The following is a 27,489-nucleotide window of genomic DNA, read 5'->3' on the forward strand; positions in this document are numbered from 1 at the left end:
TATCTTAATGCCTATCTTTACTGACAGAGTAACCCACTAAGGCAACAAAATGGTATTTAATGACAATTCCCTTAAAAGGTTTGGAATGGCTGAAGGCATGGGTGGGGGGAGCAGTCGTAACATGCTAGGACCATAATGGTAACCGGATTAGGCCAGGGACCATTCTCTGGCCTTGACAGCAAATGACACAGCAGAGTTTGCATCCACCTGGGCAAACTGCCTCCTCCCAGAATAATCATGTCATCCCTGCGGCCTACTGGAAACGGTCCCTGGCCCATTCATGAGGGTACATCCCTTGAAGATAATGCCTGAGAGAAGGCACAAGCCAAAGCCAAGCAAGGGGATGTTGTAACAACTAAGGTGTGCAAGATCATGGGCTCATGTTCATACCCTTGTTTGTTTCATTCACTACCCTAGATGTGCCACAGAGCCTCCAAGGAGAAGGTTCCACCATCTGAACAATGCCTGCTGGGGCAGTCCAGAAGTAAACACTTAGAGAAACTACTCCCTTTTCTACCAGAATCATAGAATCATAGAATCATAGAATCATTGAGGTTGGAAAAGACCTCTAAGATCATCGAGTCCAACCGTCAACCCAACACCACCAGGCCCACTAAACCATGTCCCTAAGTGCCTCATCTACACGTCTTTTAAATACCTCCAGGGATGGGGACTCCACCACTTCCCTGGGCAGCCTGTTCCAATGTTTCACCACTCTTTCAGTAAAGAAATTTTTCCTTACATCCAATCTAAACCTCCCCTGCCGCAACTTGAGGCCATTTCCTCTCGTCCTATCGCTTGTTACTTCGGAGAAAAGACCAACACCCACCTCGCTACAACCTCCTTTCAGGGAGTTGTAGAGAGCGATGAGGTCTCCCCTCAGCCTCCTTTTCTCCAGGCTGAACAGTCCCAGTTCCCTCAGCCGCTCCTCATAAGACTTGTGCTCCAGACCCCTCACCAGCCTCGTTGCCCTTCTCTGGACACGCTCCAGCACCTCAACGTCCTTCTTGTAGTGAGGGGCCCAAAACTGAACACAGTATTCGAGGTGCGGCCTCACCAGGGCCGAGTACAGGGGCATGATCACTTCCCTACTCCTACTGGCCACACTATTTCTGATACAGGCCAGGATGCCATTGGCCTTCTTGGCCGCCTGGGCACACTGCCGGCTCATGTTCAGCCGGCTGTCGACCAACACCCCCAGGTCCTTTTCCGCCAGGCAGCTTTCCAGCCACTCTTCCCCAAGCCTGTAGCGCTGCATGGGGTTGTTGTGGCCGAAGTGCAGGACCCGGCACTTGGCCTTGTTGAATCTCATACAGTTGGCCTGGGCCCATCGATCCAGCCTGTCCAGGTCCCTCTGCAGAGCCTTCCTACCCTCGAGCAGATCAACACTCCCACCCAACTTGGTGTCGTCTGCAAACTTACTGAGGGTGCACTCAATCCCCTCATCCAGATCATCAATAAAGATATTAAACAAGACCGGCCCCAGTACTGAGCCCTGGGGAACACCGCTCGTGACCGGCTGCCAACTGGATTGAACTCCATTCACCACAACTCTCTGGGCCCGGCTGTCCAGCCAGTTTTTGACCCAGCGCAGAGTCCACCTGTCTAAGCCGTGAGCCGCCAGCTTCTCGAGGAGAATGCTGTGGGAGACAGTGTCAAAGGCCTTGCTGAAGTCCAGGTAGACCACATCCACAGCCTTTCCCTCATCCACTAGGCAGGTCACCTGGTCATAGAAGGAGATCAGGTTGGTCAAGCAGGACCTGCCTCTCATGAACCCGTGCTGGCTAGGCCGGATCCCCTGGTTGTCCCGCTCATGCCTTGTGAGCGCCCTCAAGATGAGCCGCTCCATAATCTTCCCCGGCACCGAGGTCAGGCTGACAGGCCTGTAGTTCCCCGGATCCTCCTTCCGGCCCTTCTTGTGGATGGGCGTCACATTGGCAAGCCTCCAGTCTTCCGGGACCTCCCCCGTTAACCAGGACTGCTGATAAATGATGGAGAGCGGCTTGGCGAGCACCTCCGCCAGCTCCCTCAGCACTCTCGGGTGGATCCCATCCGGCCCCATAGACTTGTGAGTGTCCAGGTGGCATAGCAGGTCATTGACTGCTTCCTCCTGGATTACGGGGGGTTCATCCTGCTCGCCGTCCCCGTCTTCCAGCTCGGGGGGCCGAGTACCCTGAGGATAACTGGTCTGCCTGTTAAAGACCGAGGCAAAGAAGGCATTGAGTACCTCAGCCTTTTCCTCATCCTCAGTGACAATGTTCCCCCTTGCATCCAATAAAGGATGGAGATTCTCCTTGGCTCTCTTCTTGTCATTAATATATTTGTAAAAACTTTTTTTGTTGTCTTTAACGACAGCGGCCAGATTGCGTTCTAGCTGGAAATAAGTATGTATCTTTTTCTCTTTCAGTTCTGACTGCCAGCTGGATGAGCTATCTCAGACTGGCACTGCCCTTCTACCTGAGAAATATGCAATATCAATCATTCTGGGTGGCGAAAGGTGGTGAGCATGAAAGGATGAATACAGAAAATAACCCCAGTAAATGGAAGAAATTTAGAAAGATCATTTTTCCTTAATATTTCATTCCCTCAGTCCAATGAAATGGCTTATCTTTATGGCACAATTTAGGAAAAGAATTGACCCGCAGTTTTGTATATACTAATCAAAACTGAGTTAGACAACAAATAACATCCAGAAATGTGGCTTTTCGTTGTCATTGTCAAGGAAACTCATAAGGAAAAGCACTGAAGGAAGCCAGTGAAGAAGTTAATGCAAACTTCAAGAAAGATTTTTAAGGCCAGTTTATCTAAAATACTAATTGACAAAGGACAGGAAGATATGAATTGAAACTTGTATGGCACAAACAGGCTTGGATGACAGAGAAAAGGTCTCATGAGCTTGAAATGGAGTTTGGCATAGTGATAGACTGTGAGTATGGGAACTTCTTTAAAAAGCACATGGGTGAGAGTTATAAAAGGTAGCACAGCATAGCAATGAAATTTGCTGATCCCTTAGTAAAAATTTAAAATTGCTATACAGACTTTCCGAACAAACATCAGGACTATTTAGCAAGTTTTAGATGTCTGGGAAGCAAAAGGACTTGTAGGAAAAAGAGAACTAGAATTAGCTTTGATGCAAGCTATCCCTGTAGCACTGTCAGGATTTCTCCAACATTATTTGGCAGGCCAATGCCTTTGGCTATGATAGAGAAATCTCCTAAAAGCTTCCCCCAGTTTCTATGAACTCTTGCAGCCTGAGAGCATTAACAATATTGGGAATCCCATGAAGATGTGCCACCCACTGTGGCCGTCATTCTGCCATTATACTGGCCAAGTTATCTGACTGCTGTGAAATGCTGCTTGAAACAGAGGTGACTGGTGTGGTTACATTTAAAATGTGATGTAATGTCATTAGCACAATGTACAAAGATTCTCACCTTTCTATTTATACAAAATAGTGTGTTTGTGATGAACTGAGATTAGAGCTATGCTAAAAGTTTTAAAGAAAATATTAGAAGTTTTTGTAAAGTTTTATATAATGTTCCAATGCTGAAAAGCACAAAAACTTTGTCAAAAAAATTGTTCTTGGTGTTATAATGCTACAACAGGGTCTGTGCTGAATCTGATGTAAATCTTGACCCAATTTATAGTTTTACTTTTGACATAACATGAAATTCACATTGCAAAATCTGTTCAAATCATATTTGGCAAGATTGTTCCTGAAAATTTGAGGAAAAACTGGAGCAAAAACCTTAAAAATGAAATCTGAGTATGGGAGTGCTCTGGTGACAATCTAGATACACTAAAAATGTTTGAAATAACTACAGGGTCTCATGAAGAATAAAAGCCCTGCGTCACACATAGCCTTAATCCAGTGTGGCTACACCACAGCATTACACATTGCCTTAACCTGGTGTAAGTGGCTACACATAGCCAAATGTCAGCTGGGAACAGACAGAGGCACATTTCACTTGTCCCTAAAACAGAAGATGACCTTGGAGGAATGGCAGGTTGGTGAATCCTCACGCACATTTCATATAAGGTTTGAGCTTGAATGGGATTTCTGTCTAGAAGCACTAAGCAATGTCTGTGTTTAGGTCTCTCATCTTAGATGTAACCATAGTTGTGTATTGACACAAACTGGCCAAGTTTAACTAAAAAAAACAAAAAAGAAGAAAAAAGAAAAAAGAAAAAAAGAGGTTTACTTGCTAAGGTTTAGATGCCATTTGTGCATGTTTCAGAAGGAGCAAGCAGTGTTTAGGCTTGGCCAGCTGAGAATAAGTAACTGCGCCTATGGCACATTAATCCTTGCTTTGCTTTCACACTTTCACATGTGTGGGTTGACTTTTAAAATCCAGTGATAAGACTGACAACACAACAAATGTGAACTGATTGCAGAAAACTACTTCATTAAATATGCAGGACACTATTTGATTCTAAAATCTCATATAAAAACTTTGTCATTGCAGTTTAAATGGTCTTACTGAAGTAAAAAAAAGTCAATATGCAGGTACTATGAGTAGATTAGTGGGAGTATTTATTTCTAAAAAGATTAATCTGAGGCCATTCATATCAGGTTCTGTGGGAAAAGGATGAGGTCATAACCAACCTCTTACTGCCCTCAGTGTTCGACATCTGTTTCCTGTGCAATTGCCAAAACCATTACCAGCATCATAAATGAACCCCAACATCAAAACTGCCTTTTTTGTGAATGAAAAATAGGATGGAAACAGAAAGTTATCTGCTGTTCAACTTCTGGCTGCTTGGAAACATAGAAAGCAAGAATCCAACTGATTTCCAGATGTTGAACTCCTCATTTGAAGGAACTTTGTGCACAGAGATCTCATAGGGCTTCTTAGAGTTTCTCCCAAGGTTGTATGATCTTGCTGGATCTCATATATCAAAACAGGATCTTAATGAAAAAGAGACTTTTAAGGAGCAGCCATTACCTGAATGCATGCTGCAATGGAGACGTGATATTCACAGTCAGAAAAAGTGGGAAACCGTAATTTTTTGTGATGGTTTGTGATGAAGCGAGTAGTGGTAGCTGAACAACACCAAGATAAACAAACAGGTGGATTTCAAAATATCCAATGGAGAGACTTGAATTTGTTTCAAAAATATTGCACTGTTTTGCTAAAAGGAAGCTGTTTCCCATTTTCTGTTACATGATCTTTGACATGACAGTATAAACTGTCATTTGGTTTTGGTCATGGCAGAGAAGTTGCATTGTTCTAGAAAGCCCTGATGGGACAGAGAAAAGGTAAAAACAAAGTGAAAAAGAGCCCAATTCTAGAAGCAGATGGAGTGGCCTATGCACCCTTGTGTGTTCAGTTTGGTTAGATGTTACTATCGTCTTCTACATACAAGAGTAATAATAACATTAAGCCATAGAAAATCAGACTAACCTTAACCGTGGCCCCAGGAAAGAAAAGCCAGTTGCCAGTATCCACAGGATCAAGATTATCTTCTAACACAACTTTTCTGTGAGCAGCATTTATGATCAGGATGTTGTCCAAAGCCCAACAGGCTTCATACACATCACCAGCGTGAACATAATCCTGTTTCCACTGAAAATGGATGTTCTCCCCTTTAGCATCTTCGGGAAGGTACAAGATGTGGATGATTGTGCTGACATTGGAAGGGGCACTGAAAAACAATGATATGGAATCAGACCAAGTTTAAGCCATAACCAGGAACACTTTTCCCTCATTTAACACATTTACTAGGTGTGACACAGTTGTGCTGACATCCCTTGTATGCTGATAAATCTTCTATGGAGATCAGAAAATACCTGCCCTGAGGCAGAGTCCCACTGTGCCAGGCAGTGCACATACAGCCAGCCTTGCTTCAAAGAAAGTGCAAGCTGAGGCAATAAATAGCAGATCAATGCAGATGTTTAGAGAGCAGAAGAAAGAGCAGGGCAACGTTCATACTTGATGCTGGTCACAGCTCCTAGGTGACTGGGCATTGTCAGTATTTTGCAGGTATGGCCAAAAAGAAATGTTAAGAAAGCATTTTACAAAAACAGGTCTCCCAAAATGTGATTTTTGCATGAGCTTTCACCAAAAGAAACTCCTGACTTCTGGTGCCTCAGTCCCTCATAGATCTGGATGGAGCAGAATGACTGGAGGGAAAAGCTGGGAATTTTCTCTGACAAACGTGTCCTTCCAATCCCACACCCCTGCTGTCAGGATTATTCTGTGGATGGGAAGGGCCAGGTTGCCTTTCTTTCCATGTTCTGCTTCAAGAACAATACAGAAAAAACAACCCATTTGTCCTCTCTCTTGCTGCTGAAAATGGAAAATGTGGGGAGGAGAGGCAGACCTGGAGTATTAGTATTAGGCAATGATCAGGGCCTTGAGCTCTGCTTCCCAGAGCTGTCCTCAGAGCTGTGAAAGGACTGAGGTTCATCCCGAGCTCTGGGTGAATATCTTTACATTGCTACTAGCAATGAAAGGACTGAGGTCTGTGTGCAAGGAAGGGATGCTGAGAATTATTATTTTTGTTTTATTAATTATCCAGCAAGGGAATTACCTACATTCAAACCTCAGGCTGCAAGGAGGTACAAAATTGAGGTTTGCAAGATGTCAGCTACTCAACCTTGCCTCTGTCTTGGTAGTGATGCTTTGGTGGGTTAATAGTTTGTCAGAGACAGTCCAGAGCTTTTAGGGAAAAAAGGCACCAATAGCTTGCTTCTATAGGAGAAAATAGAGGAACTTCTCTTTGTAAAGCAAAATATTAGTGTAGTGAAATGTCAAAAAGCAATTGTATTTGGCCCATATTCACACCCAGAACCTGCCCCCACAAATCACCCTGCACTTGCTAAACGTTATGTCTTTCACCCGCCACTGCAATGCTGCTCTGAGATGTTGTCCTCGCTTCTCCCTGAGCCCACACACAGCACTTGCCTTCCCCGCGAGAGATCCTTCCCCTCCCTCCCCAGGACTCCAAACCTGAAATCTCACCAACACACCACCGACAAAACACCCTCCCTTCACAGCTGCTCTCCTGTCCCACCTCTCCCCATTCTCCCACTGTTCCCTGGAGCTGCATGTAGCACAGTGAAAGCTGCTGAAGCACATTCAGATAAACACTGTAATTCATACAGACCACAGGAGAAACGAGCATCCTTTCATAATTCATCCTCTCCACTTCGCACCACATTGCTCTATTGACCTATTTTCTACTGCTGGCTCCAGCAGTCAAAGGTAAAGCAGCACAGACAAACTCTATATGCATTAACTTCAGAAAATTTGAGTTTCAAGGGCTTGTGTTTGCACCATCACAACTCTTGAGTTTCTGGCTTGCAGGGCTATGAGGGTAACTGAACTAGGCATATAATTGTGCATCAATGTGAGGAAAAAAAAAGGTATTGTGTGGTTACTATGAGGTAACCCCAGTGGCTGCAGTGAAGTTACTCTTGCTTTATATTTTTCTGAGATAAGAATTAGCACCATTTGTTTTACTAAAATTGTTCGTAATTTGTGCCTTTGACAACGAAATCATAATCCCACTCCTACAAGGAGCGTGAGGATGAGATACTGAAATCCACAGCTTTGCAGCTAGAGTTTTGCTTACTCATCAGAAATTAAGTAGCCTCTTGCTCTGCAAATTGTCTCAATGGACTGAAAATAGGCTCAAGCAAATCGCCTGCATGGCACAGACACTAAGGTAATGCACGGAGGCAGACTGAGACACTACGAGGGCACTACATATAAACAGCATTTTTTCTTCCCCAGTTGTACTTCTGTAACTATGTATATATGCCAACACACAAAATACCTTTCCCAATATTATTTAATAAAACATTGGTTCTGCTCGCTTAGAAAAATCCATCTCCGATACAGATTCTGCCTTTAAAGGTGTGCATATTACAATAAAAGATTTTAAAATCCCCATTCATAATCCTTTGTGCTTTCATGTAAACCAGTTTGTTTGAAAAACAAGGCATAATTCACCATAATGTTGTTATAAGAGTGTTAGGAGCCTAGAGTTCATATCAAACTATAAACTATATTTTTGAACATTTTATCCTACCGAAGTAGGAACTTGTAACACTATAAATTATGGCTCTTGCTGACATTAAAAGCGGTGCTAAAATGCAAAAGTCATCAAAGTTTTGGTTTTTCAGGCACCTGAACCTGCTGGTTTTTGGACTTGCATTTTAACTCTAAAGTCATTCTCTTCCTTAACTCCCACATAATCGATGGATAAAACTGATTTACCAAAACCAGCGGCAGTTCTGCAATTAGCTTTAGTGGCCATAATTTCATCCCTCATCTTTTAACGTGTATGAACAAGTGAGAACTGAAAAGTTAACAATTAAAACAAGTTTTAAAAGAGCCAGGTTTAGACACCACCTGCTCAGCCGGAAAGCATGAAAATGATTAAAAAGCTGTAACAAACCTAATTTTCTCCAGCTGAGTCCAATCTGCAGAACTGTTCTTACTGTAGGAGACAGTGATGCTGGGATCTGAGTAACTGAAGCGACATGAACCCGATCCTGGGAAAAGCAATAAAATGAGAAGTGTTACGACACAATGAAGCAATAAATGATCCTCCAATAACCACAGTTGCTGACTGTGCCTTTGTCACATCCTCCCTTCTTCCGATTTTAAAGCGCTTTGATTGATGATGAAATTTCCTGTGATCTGTTGCTGAAGGTAAACACAAAATAATGCATGCTTTATGAGTCAGAAATAAAGTAGAAATGATAAATCACAGCAGTGCCGTGTAATCTCTGCAAATTTCCCAAGGGAAGCCAAGTAAATTACTTAACACCCCCCACTGCAGGAAAAAAAACCCACCATATAATGTTTAAACAAAACCTTCTTATTAGAGAATAATCCACATAGCAGAATTCATAGGGAAAACAAAGACTGTTTTTCATATTACTATATAGAAAAAAATATTTCCAGAACTAAAAATACAGTAAGTGATAGGAAAATGTATACAGAATTACTTGAGCCAAGAGCAAAAGTGCTTTAGGAATTTAAAAGAATAAAGATATTACAAAATTAGTTATTTTAAGGATGCCTGAAGAGAATTAAATTAAGAAATCATCCAATATACTCACTAGAGCCTATACTTAATAATAAACATTTGATGCTGATCTGGGAATCTCAGAACACTTTACAAAAATGAACTAATTAAGCCTTATGGCACCCCTGCAAGGTAGGGTAATATATTTACTTTTGATTTATAAAAGGGTGCCTTCTGGGTGTTGTCACAAAAGATGAGCTTAACAATTAATAAAGGGGACAGTCAAAATAACAAAAACTGGGATTGAAAAATTCAACCTAGAAAACATGATAAACAACCTGAGTGGTAATTAAATACACTAAAAATACTATTTTTCCTCAGACACCAGATAATTCATCCACCTCAGAAAATTCAACAGCCAGTGAAACAGACAAATCCTAACCTGTGCTCCAAAGATCAAAATTTCTACTTCATAAGCAGAATGAAATGTGAGATTCAAAGCAGCAGACATCAGCTACCTTCCATATTTAAGAGAAGCAGCTCTCAATTAAACAGCACCTCTGATGGCATCAGGATACTACCGAGTGAGTGCCACAGCTTTGCTCACAGTAGGAGTATGTATTATGTGTGCTATGAGTAGTGTGTTAGGTTTATGCGTGCTTCAGATATATTCAGTCACATTGAAAACTGTGTATATACATTTTTTGAAAATATATATAAATGTATATATATGTGGAAATATATATACATAGATGTGGAAACTGCTGACCATAAAATACTATCATCTTCCAACTCGGGGTACTTATTTTTGTAATGAAATATGTGGCCTGATTAAAAAGGTGTCAACCATTTGTACAAGAGAACAGCTTACATATTTTAATGGGAACATATGCCATTAAGTACACTGCTCGCAGCCCCAGCTCCCCCCAGGCAGTTCACGTTTGCAGCTCTCAGCTCTACAGAACTGCTTTTCTACTCTGAGATACACATCACATACTTCTGCAGGGGGAAAACCACCCCAAAACATGGGATGAAATCCCGTCGCTATAATTTTGCCTGATACATCAACCGTCATCCTGGAAATGACCCAAAAAGTTGCTTTCTTTACTAATGTTAAATTGTAAATAGAGGAACAGATACTTCCGAGCCACTCCAGCTGCGTGTGGTACGTTCAGCTGGTCTGACATGTATTCTTGCCTTGTAACGAGGCACAGAATAATTAATATTGCAAAGGCAGCAGGCCTTTGAATTACGAACCATTAAGTAAGTCATTACAAAATGACTACAAAGCAACTGTCTGATTATATTTTACTGACAAGGCGTTTTATTTCTATCATATTAAAACCAAATGATGTCAGGAAAAGCCTTTACGTTTCATATTTGTCCATCTGCTGAGATGGTCTACTTTACTGAGTGACATCTGCTGTCGGTTCCTATTTCTCTGGCATTCAGGACTTCCAACCCTTAATCACACTCGTTCATTTTATTTCAGGGGAATTCAGTTCAAAAATCAGTGAACTTAAGCCAGTTTAACCACTTTGGCTGGCCACAGGCTGTGAGGCAAAACAGCAACATACTGAGTTTTCTGTTAGACAGAAATTAAAGGAACATAAACAGTAAAAATAACCAGCAATATAGACTTTATAACACATGCCATTTCAGTTAGTGTTACAATCAACTTCTGGTTCAGCGCTCTTAAACAAAGCCAAGTCCAAATATGCTGCTAAAACTTTGGAGAAGGCAATATTTGCTGCCCATACTGTAAAGACAATAGCAAATGAGTGGTCCCTGTCAGTACAATCAATATGAAAAATGTTGCCTGTTAAACCTGAACACCCTCAAACTATGCAGTGAAGATCAAAGTTATTGCTGAAAAGAAATGGAGCCACCAAAAAAGGGCTTTGCAAAGTAGACGTGGTATTTCACTCGTGTTATTGGAAAGAGAGTGATGGAGAGAGAATGAAAAGAGAAGAGACAAGTGCTTGGTTTTATTATTATTTTAATAAGCAGGACAGGTTATATTAAGACTGAAACTAGTTTGGGAAAGTCCTCAAGGTCAATGTATGTAGCAGTTACTGGCTGTGATGACAAATGTGGTTTTATGTTCTTGACTCAGAATCATAAGATAGCAAGATTATTTATCATTTAAGTATCTAATCCTGTAAAACTCGAACTGACAATGAAAAAAAAAGAATTAAATTCATCCATTTGAAAAAATCATCAACAAGGTTCAGGCATTAATCTTTGCCATTTGAACTGTATTTTTTAAATATACAGGAAGCACATGGATCTGGTGCTTGTGTCTTTTACAAAACCAATATTCATCCTAGCTTACATTCAGAGTTTCTTCCCAAGAAAAGGGAGGAAGGTGAACATACAACTGCACTCCAGGACCGGGTTTGCTGAGACGGTATTGAAAGCCACAATTTTCAATATTACTTTCAATATTACTATTACTTAATACTATTACTATTACTCCATATTACTATTATTTCACTAATCCTAAACTAGGATTATTTAAAATAGAAATCTGCAGTTTGGATGTTTGCCTCTACCTTGACCAGCAAAGCTATACTCTGACTTTGCAAACAAATAGATGATCAAAATTCAAGTAGTAACATAGCAGGAACTGAGGGCAAATTCAGTGGGGGAAGGGAGGTGTCCTTCACACTGCTTCCAGAGATGGTAATAAACAGTTTGTCAGCTCCGAGCAGAGCAGCAGGGGCAGGATGTCATGCTGTAAATCTTCATACCCTCCCGTCCTCCAAAGAAAAAGTTGTACAAGATGACATAAAACCTTTTGAATGAGATTAGAATAGGCTTGTTTTAAATCAAGAATGCCCAGGTTTTGAATTAGCCATGAAAACGGGTAATAAAACATGCACAATGATTACCATAAAGAAGTCTACATCAGTAACTTACTGCATTAGAGAAAAATGCCGTTTCTTTCCTAAGCCAAGTATGTCACAGCAAACCTGATGCCTTGGTGAGGTTATTGCTAGCTAAATCTAACTAAGAGTTAGGATTATACTTTCAATATTAAGGGCTTGCATGTGTAATTATCTATTTGACTGGAGGGGGTGGGGGGTGGGGGGCAGGGAACCAAACCACCCCCCAACCCAGAATAATGTAATTTTTTCTCTACTTATGTATAGTCAAGCTTGTCTTTGGGTTTCAGGAACAACGTATTTTTCCCCTTTGGAGTTATTTTACTCCTTTTGATAGGCTTCTAGCTGAAGTTCACAGACTTCTAAAACTTTTGGAAAAAAGCTGAAGTAGAGACAACCTTCATGGATTTAATTTTAAATTATACATTTGAAGCTCAGACATCAATTTTGTCTGTTTTCAAAAACGATGAGCAGCTTCTGTTATAAAAGCCAGCTATTTTCATATACTGAATATTCTGAAACACTAATTTATTTGGTTTGTGCTTTACGTGCTTGGATTTTGCCCCAAGGCAAATTTCAATAAAATAAAATTTGCTCAAAGTTGAATCCAGACACCGATGATAATAAGGGAGGGTTTTGACTGGCAATGTGTGGGAACGCTAAACAGCTCCTGACCGCTGCTTTGCTAACTCTACCTAAACTAAACAGGGAAGAATAGAAAAAGGAAACAAAAGTATGCTTCTCAATTGCTTTGCTGCTTGTTTCGGAGGATTGATAACCCGTAGCCAGGACCTGACCAGCACTGACCACCATGCAACATGTCCAGCTGAGATGGTCACGACTTTTTTGCCATTTTTTGTAAGTCTCATTAAGCTGATTTTGGTTTCCTTCAATACCATCTAAAGTACTAGTGAATATTTTATGCACCTTATTTTTTAAAATGTTAGGTAGAAGTACTAAGAGCATAGTGTTTCAGGAGAGATGTTATGAAGGCACTTCATATCAGGTATTTGTATACAGGTATTCAGTTATTTGTATCCAGGCTTACAATGGCAGGCAAAATTAATTCTCACTACAGCTTTGCCTCCAACTGTGTCAGATTTACAGAAACCCGAGTCATACGGCTGTTGGTCTCTAAGATTTCTTAACAACACTGATTAGAAGCTGGTGTTTTGCTGAGATAAAACTGGGTGCCATCTGCAAGGGAAGCAATATTTTGCTCCTTATAGACTGTGACGTCCTCCGCCTCTTGACAGCCTCTTGATAGTTCCTGCAAGTGCTTCTGTGGATAAGAAGATGAGATATCTAATGCTGGCTTTAAGGAGAATAAGTCTAATGTGGAACTGTGCAAGAAAAACTCGCACAAAAAATTGTAGAAGGGTTCGAATTGTGTCCTGACTGCAGCCTGAAAAACAAAAGGGAGCTGAAAAGAATAGCGTTTCTCTAATGCTAGAAGATTGCTTTGATTCATTTTGCTAATGTGATGAATAATGATTAGTCTTTGCTAAGGATTATGATTTGCTGGTATCACTTGAATTAAGCCAAACTGGATAGTATAAATTACTAGTGGTCAAACTTGGCTGGCTTACTAATAGTTTTTTCCAAATTAATGAACCATGCAGTCTGGTATAATGAACGCTCCGTGGATCCTAATTTTTTTAGGTGTATGTTTATATTGGCTTCTAATCAAGAAGCAGATGATTTTAACCATGTTAAAAGATGGAATAGTTTGTGCTGGATATACCAGAAGCACTTGTACAAAAATGTGCAACTCACTGTTCATCCCATTCTACCTCTGAAAACTTCCTCAAGAGAAGGTCGCAAGAGCATTTTAATTTGTCCTTGAAGCTACAACTTTGAATTTAGTTACAAGTGTGATTTTTAATTATGACACATTTTAGATCTTTAGACTATTTTTTAAAAAGTTTGTCTTTGTTTATAGAACAAGTTCAGAGAACAAGTAAATATTTTAAGTGTAAAAAAATTTTCAAATTAAAAACTGTAAGAACTATATTGCATTTTGTAATTTTAGTCTACCTTTTCATGGAAAGAATTAAGTATTTTTATTGCTGGCTACATTTTTCTCCCTTGTGAGAAGAGGATTTTGACTATCTGCACCCCTGTATGTGTTCTGATAAACAATCTGAGATAAATACCTGACAAGGGAAAACAAAAATATCAATGGTATTTGCCTTTGGTAAAACTCAGTTCTACTCTAGCTTTAGTGAGAATTATGAATTTTGAAATGCAAAGTCTCAACTATTTATTTTCAGCAGGTTTCAGAGAGCAGCTAACTTTTGTTCCACTGGCAGCTTTAGGCTGTTGTTCCATTTTGGAAATGCTGGGAAGTTACATCTAAATAAAAATAAAGAGTTGACAAGCATGATAAAAGCCTCCATCATAAAACTGTAAAAGATGAGAAGAATAATTAGCAAATACATTTAATAAAAATTAATCAGAAGGACTTCAGAATTGAAGTCCTAAAAATTAATTGGAGGTCAAACCCCGAGTGCACAGGGCCCTGAGCGAGCTGCCCTCGCCCAGAGGATGGTCCTGGATGGAGCACGGGGGGAGCAGTGGAGCAGGTGACCTCCCGCAGTCCCTTCCCACCCACTGCCTTCTAGGATTCCCAATAACAATGAACGCACTTTTTATGAATTAATGCAGCTAATTTCCTTTAGATGAGAAGTAAAGTCTGAGGAAATACTTATCTGGCTCAACTTCCTCTTAGTCTATTTATATTCAGAGATATGATGTGCTTCCTGCACTCACACAGATTTGTTCTCTTCTAATGAACAAGATCAGATCACAATTCATATTGCCTTTTGTGCTGAGAACATTAAGGAGAGAAAAATAAGCCAGGCAGAAAGCTGTATTTCCTTTATGCCAGTTTCCAATTTATTCTGACGTAAAGATGCTCAGCTATTTATAGCATATCTTTCTGAGATACAGCCAGCAGGTATGTGCTTGGGTGATGTGTCTGTTGCCAAATAACTAACAAAATGATGCTTCTAAATTTAATGACATTCTTAAATGCACTAACATTGTATAGAGTACCTTGCTGAAGGCAAAGGGATTGAACTTGTTAAGGCCTGGATGTAATGGACACCCAGTAATTACAGCTACTGAAACAATAATATCATTAACTCCCCAGAAATACTCTTACAGTGGTTCTTGAATGTCTGACCTAGTAAGCCCTGTGCTCAGTAAGCATTTTCTGCTTGTATACTGATATTGTACGCTTCAATGTTGTTGTCATTAAATGCTTAATGTCAGATTACGTGGAGATCCTCTAAGTGAGAGGGTGACCTTTCAATGAAGCTAGGTAAAATTTAAATTATAGCATCTTAAACTTAAAGTAGTTCAGTAGTACAGTATTATGTATTGATAAGTAGGAAGAGACATTTTGTTTTCTCTCTTTAGCAGCCTGGGTCAGCTGCGAAGGTCAATAATCAAGAAAATGCGCACCATAAGGTGCTGATAAGGGTATTAAAATACTGCAGGAAGGCAAATGATGTTTTATTTAGATCACTGCAGCCAGTCCATTCTAGAGAGGCAGTACAGAAAACAAACACTGGTCCCAAGAACTGCTGTGTAAAAGGTGATATCTCGAATATAAAGATTTGAAAGTAGTCTCCTTGCTTGCTTTAGTAAAATTTAGTAAAATTCCCTGTCCCAAGAAAGTCTGGGAAATAGTTTTTCCCGAGCCAAGTCCCGAGCTGAGGTGTCTCTCTTTTCTGAAACCCTATAAAACTGATTGCCTGCCTTTAACTTTATATGTGGGTAGATAATAATTGGTTTGGCAAAAGCTTTTTTTTGCAATTCCTGCTGGACTTTTCTATTTTTATCTGCTTTTGCTTTCATGGAAACCTCCTCCTTCCCCCACTGGAGAGAGACCCAGGAGTGTTTTGCTGAGCTGGGGGCTTCTCTGTTCTGTCCCCCCCACCCCACCCCCCGGGAACTACAGATGCTTTGTTGTTTGAGTTAATTCAAAAATGGACAATTTTAATCACACAAAAGTGTTATCCTCATACAATGATATGAGCAGGATTAAGATGAAAGTCAGTCTGTAATCCAGCATTTATTATTTGCAGCAACCAATTCCATAATGGCCCGCATTCGACCACGAGGCAGCCACCTGCCCTGGCTCTGAATCCTGAGGCTCACTTTATCTTTTCTGCTTTTCTCTGTATAGTAAATCTGTAACGCTCACATTTTAATTCCTAACAGTGGCAAAGAAGCCCTGGTATGGAAGTAATAAAGACAGTATTTCATTGTAACCTTGGACTAGCCAAAACAACACAAATCATTTTGCCTCAAGGCCATTAAAATGTCTTTCAAATACGGCATTGACTTTAAACCCTGGTTTCAATCTAGGCATTATCTAGGCAGCCCCTCTTGTATAACTCAGCAAAATCAATAAACACCACCTAACATTTCCACATGCTATGTGAAGCGTGCTAGATGGTGTTACTCACCTGTCTTATTCTTTCACATTAGATGTAATTTATAACCTATGCATCTACACAAAGGACTTCTCTGCCAGGAAGATGAAACTAGTAGGTTTCATGTCAGGCAATAGCAAATGGCAATTTGGGTGGCGAGTCAAAAACCTTAATATTGTTTTATCAGGGGGAAAATGGGAAATGAAGCACGCAGAAGAAATGCAGAATGGTGAATGACACCAATTTTGGCATTCAATTATATCAAATTCTCAAGCTTTTCCCAAATGCATAGGAAAGAAATTAGGACAAAACAGCCTGGGGGTTCAGATACACTCAGTGCTCTGTTCTCATTGCTTAGAGGGGACTGGATCTGCATATAGCAACAATCAAGCTTCATTTCATAATCATTTCTTATGGACATTAGTGCTTTAAATTACCTATTGTAAAAACTGGTTTTATGCATTATTTAAGCCCAGTTCAGGCAGGGTTCTAACATAATTTTATTAGCCAGTTTCCTGGCAATGAAGTCCTTTAGAACCTCATGCCAGTCCAAAAGTGCTCCACATTTGCCTAATGCAAGACAGTCTATCTGTCCTGTGGCCACCAGGCCACCAGAACTGGCCAGCCTCTTCTTCACTGTTGGTACCACTATCAACATGACCGTATGGACGTGCCATGCCCACAGAGCAAACCTGGTGCTTCCTGGAAGGCATTGGAGCAGGAGAAATTTTGGTGACGGAAGGAAATCATCCATGCAGGTGACTAAAGTGAAGGAGGTGGCTCAACGTGCCCAAAACATTTGGCACCACAGTTTCTTCCATGAGTGTTGTTATGTTCAGCTAACAAGACAGTAAGGGATTTAAAAGATCAAATACTCTTCCATGCTGAATTCAGAAGGGGCTTATTTTTCACTTTGGTATTTCTCTAGAGACACGTGAGTGAATTTTCATAGGAATTCTGAAGGAAATTGCTCATCTCTGTCCCGTTCTGCTGAGGGCAAGCCCTCATGAAATGGCTATTACAGCATTTGTCAGTCATCTGATAGCTTCTGCTAATTGTAAAACTGACTAAACAAAACTGGAAATTAAGAGAAAATATCAGCAATGGTTCCTCTCAGCCAAAGCTATGGCCTATTTAACAAAACACGTTTAGGTGTGTGAATTTCTATCGAGTGGTCTGAATCTAAGCAGAGGATAAATAGACGACATAAAAGCAGTACCGTCAATGTAACAGCTGCCACCAGAACTGAATTAAAGCACGATAAAAATATAAATAATAAGTGTCTCCAGACTGTTACGTTGTTGTTCACGCGGCTGAGCCAAGTGCAGTTGGGATGTTTCTGGTGGGAAGGAGAAGGAATTGCTGTCCCGCACAAATGCTCTGCAGAGCCCTCCAGAAGCTGCTCTAGGGGACAGCCTGGAGAGACTGCTGTTTCCTCCACAGAACTACATGGAGGTCAGTGAATCACCTGCACTATTTATGTAATTAGATAATTTTTGTAAGATTATTTTTTGTCCATCACAGTCTTCTATTTGCTGAGGTTAATAGGGAAGTAAATGTGTTTTCTGAAGCATAGAAGCTTGGCAGGTAAGGACCAACTCAAAGAGCACATTCAACAATTCTGATGATGATTAATAATAATAATAATAATCATCATCATCATCATCTGTAGTTTGAATATGCATCAGGGCAAAAAATAAGTATTTCCATTATCTACACAATCAATTACATCTTATAATTTAATTCTGCAAGACTCACACGGGTAACAAAGTCAAATCACCACTAGAAAAATGAAGGAAAAAACCTAAGCCTGAAAAAAAATTGCATTTTTTTACTACAGGTGATAAACACTACCTGTGCTTTGTCTTCAACAAACATCAGAGACCCTTAGCCCACGGATTTGCTGAGCAAAACAGCTCTCATGTAGACCCTAGTGGCCTTGGTAGTTCAGGGAGAGTAATAGAGGGTGCTGGATTAGTGATTCACTAACCTGACATCTTAGGGTGAGGCAGGGCATGACATGAAAACCCTTTTGGACCCGTTATGTCAAAGAACTGCATCCAAAACAATGACCCTTACTCATATGCTAATCAAAAGCAATCAATAGTGTATTTTAAATAGTTTTCTCCATTACACTTACGGAGGACTGTGAAATCAGCCAGCATTAAAAACAGAGTGTAAATAAACTAAGCCACATGGAAGTTCTTGGTATGTGCATTGCACATGCACCTCACCTCTTAAAAAAATGACAATATAAGTATAAATATAAAGTCATCACAAGTAATACTATTACTCTTCAGTTAAGTACAGCTGATGGATTTAAAAAGCTCAAGAAATTTGAAGTGAAGACAGGGGTGATTACTCAACCAGAAAATAAAGTTGCAAGAGTGGAAAGTGTGTTGAACAAGATTGGAGAAATTACTAGTTTTGTTACTGGTTTTAGTGATTATACGATAAGATTGTCAATGAAATATTTATGCATGTAAAAGCAGAAAGTTTAGCATTTTATTTCCTTTTGGGGAAGATAGAAAATAGGGACAAAGGGGGTACCACTGAAAGAAGATCACCTGAGTAATGTCTCTGCACCCTGAATTAGTGGGGTTTTGTCCTTACCAAAAAGTCCTGAATAGTTGAATACCAATAATAATCTTTCTACGATAACATTTCAACCATATTAAAAACAATAGATACACACATTTATCCTTGCTATAGGGTTCCATTAGAAGGATATTAAGGGAGATTGATAAGCTGCAGGTAGGTATTGCTTGTGAGTGTAATAAATTAGTTTTATCCATATGGAACCCGTAGGTTTTATCCCTGTTAAATATTGTAAGATAAATCATTAATAAACTTGGTTGTCTGATGGATGTTCAGACAAAATAAGCTGGAACAACAGAAGGGGTAACAGCAACAGATGGCAGAGAAGTGACTGAACAATGTGAAAGAAGCTACCCCAGAAGCAGCAGGAGAAAAGGGCCATTCTTACTCTACGGGCGAGGTCTAAATGCTTCTGGTTCCAGACCGATGTGCAGATCATAACATGAGTGACCCATCTTTTGGATAATACCTACTGGGATTTTCCTGAGAGGACAGACAGAGTCCATCTGGCAAAATCACAAAGCACTCTCCCAGATTAATACCTACTACTAAAACCCCACACTGAAAACTGTGTTTTTAATGAAGATTGATGTGCTAGATACACGTTTTTCTTCATTTCAAGTCTGTTTTCTAGCGATAGCAGGGACTAACCATATGATCCATGCAGCAAAAACACCTAAGGAATTTCCAGTGTCAAGACTGTTGGTTGTCCAGGCACTGAAGATCACCTTTGCTCATGCAACCTGCATCTTCAAGTCTTTCATGTTAACAGCAAATAATGCTCTAAGAGAGCAGCACCTTCTTTGCCAGCTCAGGAGTACTCTCAGTGCCCACTAGAACTTTAGGGACAGGGTTTTATTATTTCATTTATTGCAGGCAGTTATTCTGCATCATATTGAGTTTCTTATGTTTCTTTTGTCACACTGAACATACACTCCAACTTTTTCAAGGACGCCATGGTCTTGTCACTTTAAATCTGAAGTATAAAAAATGTGACAAGTCCTGGACAAAAGGTAGCTGTCACAGACTTTCTGTACATCCTTTTCTTCATGCCAGGAATTCTGGCATGATCACTACTAAGCTAACAGAAAAGCATTTCAGAAGACTGCATTGAGCATAAAACAAAAGAAAGATTACGGTTAACTTTTCTTGATATGGCAAGGGCATGAGCATTGATGGATTTCAAGCTTTACCTCACATTTCTTGATTTCTAAATAAGATTTTACATACTTTCACAATTTCCTTTTTACATTAGCTGTCTCAAGTTCACTGTAGTCCTTTGTAGGATAATTAAATGATGCTTATATAAAAGTAGTAATTCCATCACAAGATCCCAATGAATAAGAAAGCAAATCATCCCTGTCAAAGTGTGCTGTCCCTGTGTATCAGACAGCAGTGCGCAGAACGGATAACAGTGAGCTGCTGAGAGGTTTCGTTCTTAGGGGTTCATGCAAATTATTTTTTTGCTTTAGTACCATATTAAGTGGCACCTTTTGCATTTCATTTCAAATTCTCTTTTGCATGAAACCAAAGCCAATGCTACACATATGAAATGACCACAACTCAGCTAAAATCAATTAGCGAAAGATGGTTTATGATTGGAATCAAATTGAAAAAATTGCAAATCATGTATTTGCCTAGAAAGATAGTTTTGGGGTTGTCTGCAAGTAGGGATTAATGACTGACCCAAAGTAAAATCTGCATGATTTGGGAACCCAACTTTCCCAAAAGTTCTTTATCATGATTTTGTGGAAGTGAGAGTCCAAGCCCAAGCTTTTTCTCCAAATAAAGCAAAAAACCTTTTGGACCTTTGGTTAGTTCTTTGTTTGCAAGACTGATGGCTTGTTCTTTAAAAAATGGAGCTGAAGTGCCAAATGTTTGAAATGTTTGAAGACATTTTCCCTCTCAGAAGATATTTTTTAACTTAAAAGAAAGCCCTTCCCTCCCTAATCAATTTTGGTTTAATACAAAATAGTAGGGGGTTTAGATTATTTTAGAAAATGAGGGAGAGGTAGGGAGAATTGCTAATTTGTCCTAGTAATGACAGAGGATCTTTGTGATAATGGCATAAAAGTTGAAGGGAAAGCAATTTTAAAGTAGGATCCTGCCTTACAAACATTTTGTATTTATCCAGTACATGATACTGTCAAAGTCATCCTGTTCTCAGAGGAGTGTTCGTTTTACACAACAAAGCCGAAGAGTGGGAGCTTTCCTTGTCAAGTTATTCCCTTTTTCAAACATTGTTTAACAGCCAAAAGTGATCTAGCAATACTAAGATGTAAGCTATGGAACAATGTATTTCAAGGTAATGTCATATTTTCCATTAACAATTTTCACGTTGTGACATACACCGCTCTGAGGAGCGCCTGCCCTGGAGGCCAGGCTGAGTGTTGGTACTGATCACAGTGCCTTCAGCTTCAGCTTGGTGTTTGACTGAGAGGCACTGCGGAAGAAGGAGGGATGGAAAGAGCCTGCCAATGCTGAACGCCCCACGCAGAGCATGCACAGCCCACGTGCACCACAGCCACGGGAGCATATGCTTGAAGAGGACACCCAAGGAACAACGCACGAGCGGAACTGCTTGCACACCTCACGCCTTGGCATCACTCCCTTAAAGCCTTTCCTCTTCTCCTTATGGAATTTCATGGGTATCTTTCTTCCTGTGCTTAGCTCAGTTGCTAATCTCTCCGTACTACGAGTCACCTTCCATCATAGTGGCCTACGTGAATGACAGATCGCGTTCATCCCTGGAGAAGTTCAGGGAAGTAGCTAAGGGGAAAAGCCTGAGCTTTGAAGTGAGAAACAGGGAATATTTCAGCTAATGCACCAGACTAACACTGTGTGGCAGCTGAGTCCGGAGGTTTTTGTGCAATATCGTGCAATCCCAAGCTGTTGAATTAGATGTTCTGGCCTGAGAAAGCCCAAAGGCATTGCTTTAAATATCTCAATTAACAATCCCACTGAACATTAAGGAAACTGCTAGACTTTGTCTTTCACATGTCAGTGTTTGGTCTTGGAGAAATGTAATCATGGATGATTAAGACATCTGAAGTAATTGAAATTTTCTACAGACTTGGGCAGAGAGTGCATGAATGTAAACATCTCCCCTGCCCCGGATCAAAAGGCAATGCCACCAGCTCCAGGTTGCTCTGAGTGAATGCTGTGTGGCAAAGTTGCTCTCACTCAGAAAGGATACTGCCCATTAATGTTGTCCTATGTGCTGAATAGGCCTTACTAATTACCTTTTCATCCTAATTAAGCCTTCATCTTAAGTGTTCCTTTTCAACTCCGTTGTCCTTTAAAGGGCAAGAGTACCGAATAGGCGGTACATGAAGGAAACTACACAGAATATCAAGTAATGAAAAACTCACTAGGGTGTTACCCTTCCTGACCACACAGTTTAAAAGGATCTGGGATTTATGGTGAAATCAGGACCATTTTTTTGCTTCATTTCCCAGTCCTCATCTGCTTATATACCTGCAAATACAAAATTCCATCTGATAATTAGTGGTGAGAGAAATCAAAGGATGTGCACTTTAATGTGGCTAAAGCTAGGTGACGAATTTAATATAAAGATATCCCCAAAAGATTACAGCTTAAGCTATTCCGTGATCGATAGAAAGTGTTAAACATTCTTTAAAAAAAGGCAATTCCCTTGGATGAATCCCTAAATAGGGTTATGATTAAATCGGACATTTGGGAATAAGCTGGAAACTGGCAAATGCCTAGTTTAGATTTATGATTCGAAAGCCAAGTACTGCTGAGCTCAGCAGCAGTCCCCCGGCTCACGCCTGTTTTTATCAGTTACAAAACCAATCTGCACTGTATTTCAAACCTAACATAGGCACATGGGGAAATGTGATACATTTTGAACTTCAGGCTGAAATTTGATTTACTCAGATGTGCATCCACCTCTCTCCTGCTCCGTCATACTGGGGATTTTACTGGTTCCTACTGGTACAGGTTAAGGTATTCTCACCATATATTTGTGACAATCCTGTCATATAGGGTATTTCCTACTGTTGTGGTTTAACCCAGCAGGCACCTAAACACCACACAGCCATTCGCTCAATCCCCCCAGCGGGATGGGGGAGAGAATCGTGAAAAAAAAAGTAAAATTTGTGGGTTGAGATAAAGACAGTTTAATAGGACAGAAAAGGAAGGGAAAAAAAAATAATAATAATGATAAAAGAATATACAAAATAAGTGATGCACGATGCAATTGCTCACCACCCACTGACCGATGCCCAGCCAGTCCCTGAGCAGCTGTCACCGCCCCCCCGCCAGCTTTCCCCCAGTTTATGTACTGAGCATGACATCGTATGGTGTGGAATATCCCTTTGGCCAGTTTGGGTCAGCTGTCCTGGCTGTGCCCCCTCCCAGCTTCTTGTGCACCTCCAGCCTTCTCAGTCAGTAGAGCATGGGAAGCTGAAAAGTCCTTGACTAGTGTAAGCACTGCTCAGCAACAACTAAAACATCGGTGTGTTATCAACATTATTCTCACCCTAAATCCAAAACACAGCACTGTACCAGCTACTAGGAAGGAAATTAACTCTATCCCTGCCAAAACCAGGATACCTACTCAGCCTGTTCTTACCCTTATTTTATTTGACCTTCCCCAGCTCATAGGAACAAAGGCTACTTGTGAAATCTTAAGCCTAATTTTGAAACTTCTGGGAGCCTGCACCCTTCTGCAGTTCACCTGCAGCAAGCACTAGCCACCAAGCTGTGACAGCAAACGTTTACCTACCAACCCATTCAGGTTATATGGCTGTTAACCACTCTGGGTCACTGTGAGAATAATCCATAGAAGATTTCTGTAAATTTTCCTGAAAAGCAAAATTCCTCCATCATCACAAACTTGTAGCATTATAAAAGTCACCTATCCTTGGGCACAGCCAAAGGTGGGAGGGCTTCTGTGGGCAAGCAACACATCCTAGCAGATCAAGTAAGCTCATCCCTTTTCACTGGCTGAATGAAACTGCGGGGTAGTTCTAGGCTGGTTTTCATTGGAGGTGCCCAATATTTATGCAATAATTTAGTTTAGGAATGGATACATTTTGCTGGCTTTTTAAAAACAGTAGTTCAAAATAAAAGGATAGATACCAATCCTTAAAACTATTAACATTGCAGTCAATTGCAGGGTGACAGGTAATGATGACCTCAAATAGTCAAATGAACAACTTCAGTTAAAAACAAATTTAAATGATGTATTTCTGAGCCTTCTAGGATTTTGATTTCCGATCCATTAAAAAAACCAAGCTGCTTGCCAAGCTACCTGATAGCTCTTATTTCCAGCTGAGATTTCCAGAGTTTAATCACACCCCTGCTGGGATACTTTTGGAGAATTACTTTTTTAAAAATAGGAATATGATTTGGAAACACATATCCTGAGGTCCACAGAGGAAGCAGGCTACATTTCCTTCTTGCTTTTTTATTGAAACATTTGTATCATAAAAACATTTTTCCTTCATATTTTGAAAACTGAGATATGAGTTAACAAATTGTGTTCCCAATTTGCCCTCAGCCCAAGCCACAACTTCTGCCATAATTTATAGCCACAACTACACAATGAAAATGTGCAATAACTTACAGCAGGTATTCTAAGTAATACAGCATACAGCCATGCTGTTGATAATATGAACTAAATAGCATTTAGTTTTGGTCTGCCCTACCTATTCTGTTTGTACAGATGTGTTAAAAACAGCACTACCCAGCTGTAACTTGGAATATATCAAGGGTTTAAAATGTTAAAAAAGTTCTTTTTTTAGAAACAGTAATCACACTTCAGAGAAAGAGCAAGAGATTATAATGTTATCTGTCAGGTTATAAAATAAGTGGAAAAAAACCGAAAGCCAGACATGACTACGCCTCCCATCATCAGAGTATCTACTGGAGTTGCTCCTTTCCAAAGTTTAGATTAGGAGCTCTAGATTAGGAGATGAATAAATGTGCTGCAGTTTTTAAAAGATTTTTTTAATCCCTCATGTCGAGTGGAACATTGACCAGAAGGGTAAACCTGAACTTGAGGGCCATTTTCCTTTGCAGCAATGACTTTTTACACTTTCTCAGGTGAAAGAGTGAGCTAAACTTACCAAGGGAAAACTGAAGGACGGATGCAGTCGTTGTGTTAAGGCCAGTGGTGGTCTACAGGAAGAAAAGCAAACAGCAGAGAGGTCATGTTAGATCAGCAAAACAATACATTCATCACTTGTTTTTCTTTGAAAGCATGGAAACTCTCTGGATACCTAGATCTCCGGTGCATAAAACTATTAATCGCCAACCCTTTCAGGTTGAATGATCATGGACATTTCTGTTATGTCATTTCAATTATTGATATCTCATCATATGTCAAAGCTGGATTTTTTTTCTTTTACTGTATTAATGTCCACAAACTCAGCACATTTATGTGAAACACTGGTGCTTGACCAGTGTTTAGAAGATTGAAAAAGTGAACCCTGTGGTCTATGGTCAGCTTAGTATAAATCTGTATATACAGACTGGTTTTCACTTACTTCTCCCAGCACAGAACAAGAATTATCATAAATAAATAATAAAAATAACATTAAGTAAACCTGAAATAAGAAAATGAAATATTAAGAGGGAATAACAAAATCTAAGTCTTCAATGGCAAATCAAACAAAACCTTGGTGATGCTGCATAACATATATGATGAAATTTTGTAGTAGCATCTACACACTGTTGACATCCAACCAAGACCTAGAAACAGGCAGAAAGCACCGAGCAGCTCACTCTGTATTCAGCACACCACCCTCCTTTGATGCCTTTCTTTCTCCCTTCTTTCAATGCCTCCATATTTCAGTAGTTCAGATTAGCACTGTTTTCCTGAAAATGTTATAACGTAGAAAGCACTAGAATGTTGTGAAGGACACTTATTTATTTTCAATTCATTTTGAAAGTTGGACTTAATGATACTGCTGCATAACAAGCAAAGCAGAAGCCCTGCCTATAAGCACTGCCTGATCTAGTTATTTTATCAAAGAGCTGAAAAATCATTGCAACTGTTTAGCAAGCAGAAAGACCAACTGGAGGGTCGCCCCAAAAAGAGGAGACTCCAAGTTTGCTTCATTCACTTTAGCAAAAGACCCAACAAAGATATAATTTATCATCATAAGCAGATTTTAGAGGCTACATTGAAGAAGGAAAAATGTACAAGCTGAAAGACAATGGCAACATTAGATCAAAAGAGAAAAGGAAAAAAGGCATGACCTGGCCAGACAGTAAGTTTACACAATCATAAAAGAAGTCATCTAATTGGAAGAATAGGAACAGCAAACACCTTAAATAAATTAATCTGATATTGTCGCCAGTGATGCCTGTAGCCTAGATTTCAAGACCTTGGAGTTGTTCTCCCATGTCAGATCCTACGCACCAATAATTCATGTCATTTCCCATGAGAGCAGTGACTGACTCTTCCATCAGATGTGCTCCTTGTGATCTGCATCCATGCACCATGTCATATGCCACAGAGAAGTCAAACTTCTGAGCAAATTCAGCCCTAGAAGCAAGGTCCTGGGGCTAGCAGGCTTTGGCTACAAGAGCTCAGCTGGGGATCTGCATGGAGGCAGCTCCAAGTGGAGCACCTGGAAGACTTCAATGATCCTCCTGCTTTGCTTGTATGAGTGAATGATGTAGAGGAAATGGAATAGTAGATAAGAATGAAAAAAAGTGGTAATTGGCAAAATATAGATAAACATTTGAGCTCATGAACACTAAACTGTCATTTTCTAAAAAAGCCAGCACCCAAGTAAAGATTAGACTCAATGACTTGGAAGATGCTGCATTCTTTCAAGCACCCATTAACTATGGCAGTATTACAAAGGCAATTTTACCAGCATTTTGTAATGATGAACAGTGCAATTTCTGCATAATTTCCCCGAGTCACACAGTGAAAGCAGAGATTCTTCCACTATCAGGTATTCCTACTCTCTTTAATTATCTACTATGCAGATAAACATGAAAACTGGTGAGAGAGATCTCTCTCATGTCTGAAGTCCCTTATTAGCCTGTGCATCTCTGCATGACACTGCTAGTCCTAAATGCAGATGTTTTCTGACTGTTCTTTAGGACTCCATTGACACAGAACAAATGTTATCTCTCAGTCACCTGTATTGGCTTTTCTGTCTTTGGAGACTTTCAAAAGAATTTCCATATCTTTGCAAATGTATATTCAGAATGTATATTCAAATGTATATGATTAACAAATTCTAGGTGATAGCTCCCTCCATTCCCTTCCATGTACTAACATCAGCTTTTGGGTAGCTACATGTTAAATCAGCTCCAATAGTTGACTTCTGCTAAACTAAGAGTCTTTTTCTTTTGCAAGTCAGTTTTAACCTGGATTCATTTTCTGCTGTGGTTTGCCATGCAGCCCACCGCTGCTCGTACAGATACCATCTCTCCCTCCAGTGGGAGGAGACAGGCGATGGTGCAGAAGAGCAAAGGGGACTGTACTTCTTCCAGTGCCATTGTGCACCAAGTTGAGTTATGCATGAAATGATGCCTTTGAAAATAATGGATGGAGACCTGCATGAGTTGGTATGAGTTTTTGGTGT

General features: G+C 40.1%; 1 protein-coding gene across 2 annotated transcripts in view; it reads right to left on the reverse strand.

Moving 5' to 3' along the window:
- The window catches only part of RELN (reelin), a 300,351-nt gene that overhangs the window by 128,810 nt on the left and 144,052 nt on the right, over window positions 1–27,489 (reverse strand). For both annotated transcript variants that reach the window (XM_076328234.1, XM_076328227.1), the window contains exons 8-10: window positions 25,009–25,060; window positions 8,407–8,503; window positions 5,406–5,646 (exon numbers count right to left, since the gene is read on the reverse strand). In XM_076328234.1, coding sequence (XP_076184349.1) covers window positions 5,406–5,646; window positions 8,407–8,503; window positions 25,009–25,060 — 390 coding nt within the window. The remainder of the gene's footprint in view (window positions 1–5,405; window positions 5,647–8,406; window positions 8,504–25,008; window positions 25,061–27,489) is intronic.

The sequence above is a fragment of the Aptenodytes patagonicus genome, chromosome 1, assembly GCF_965638725.1.
Source record: "Aptenodytes patagonicus chromosome 1, bAptPat1.pri.cur, whole genome shotgun sequence".
In the NCBI taxonomy this organism is placed as follows: Eukaryota; Metazoa; Chordata; class Aves; order Sphenisciformes; family Spheniscidae; genus Aptenodytes; species Aptenodytes patagonicus.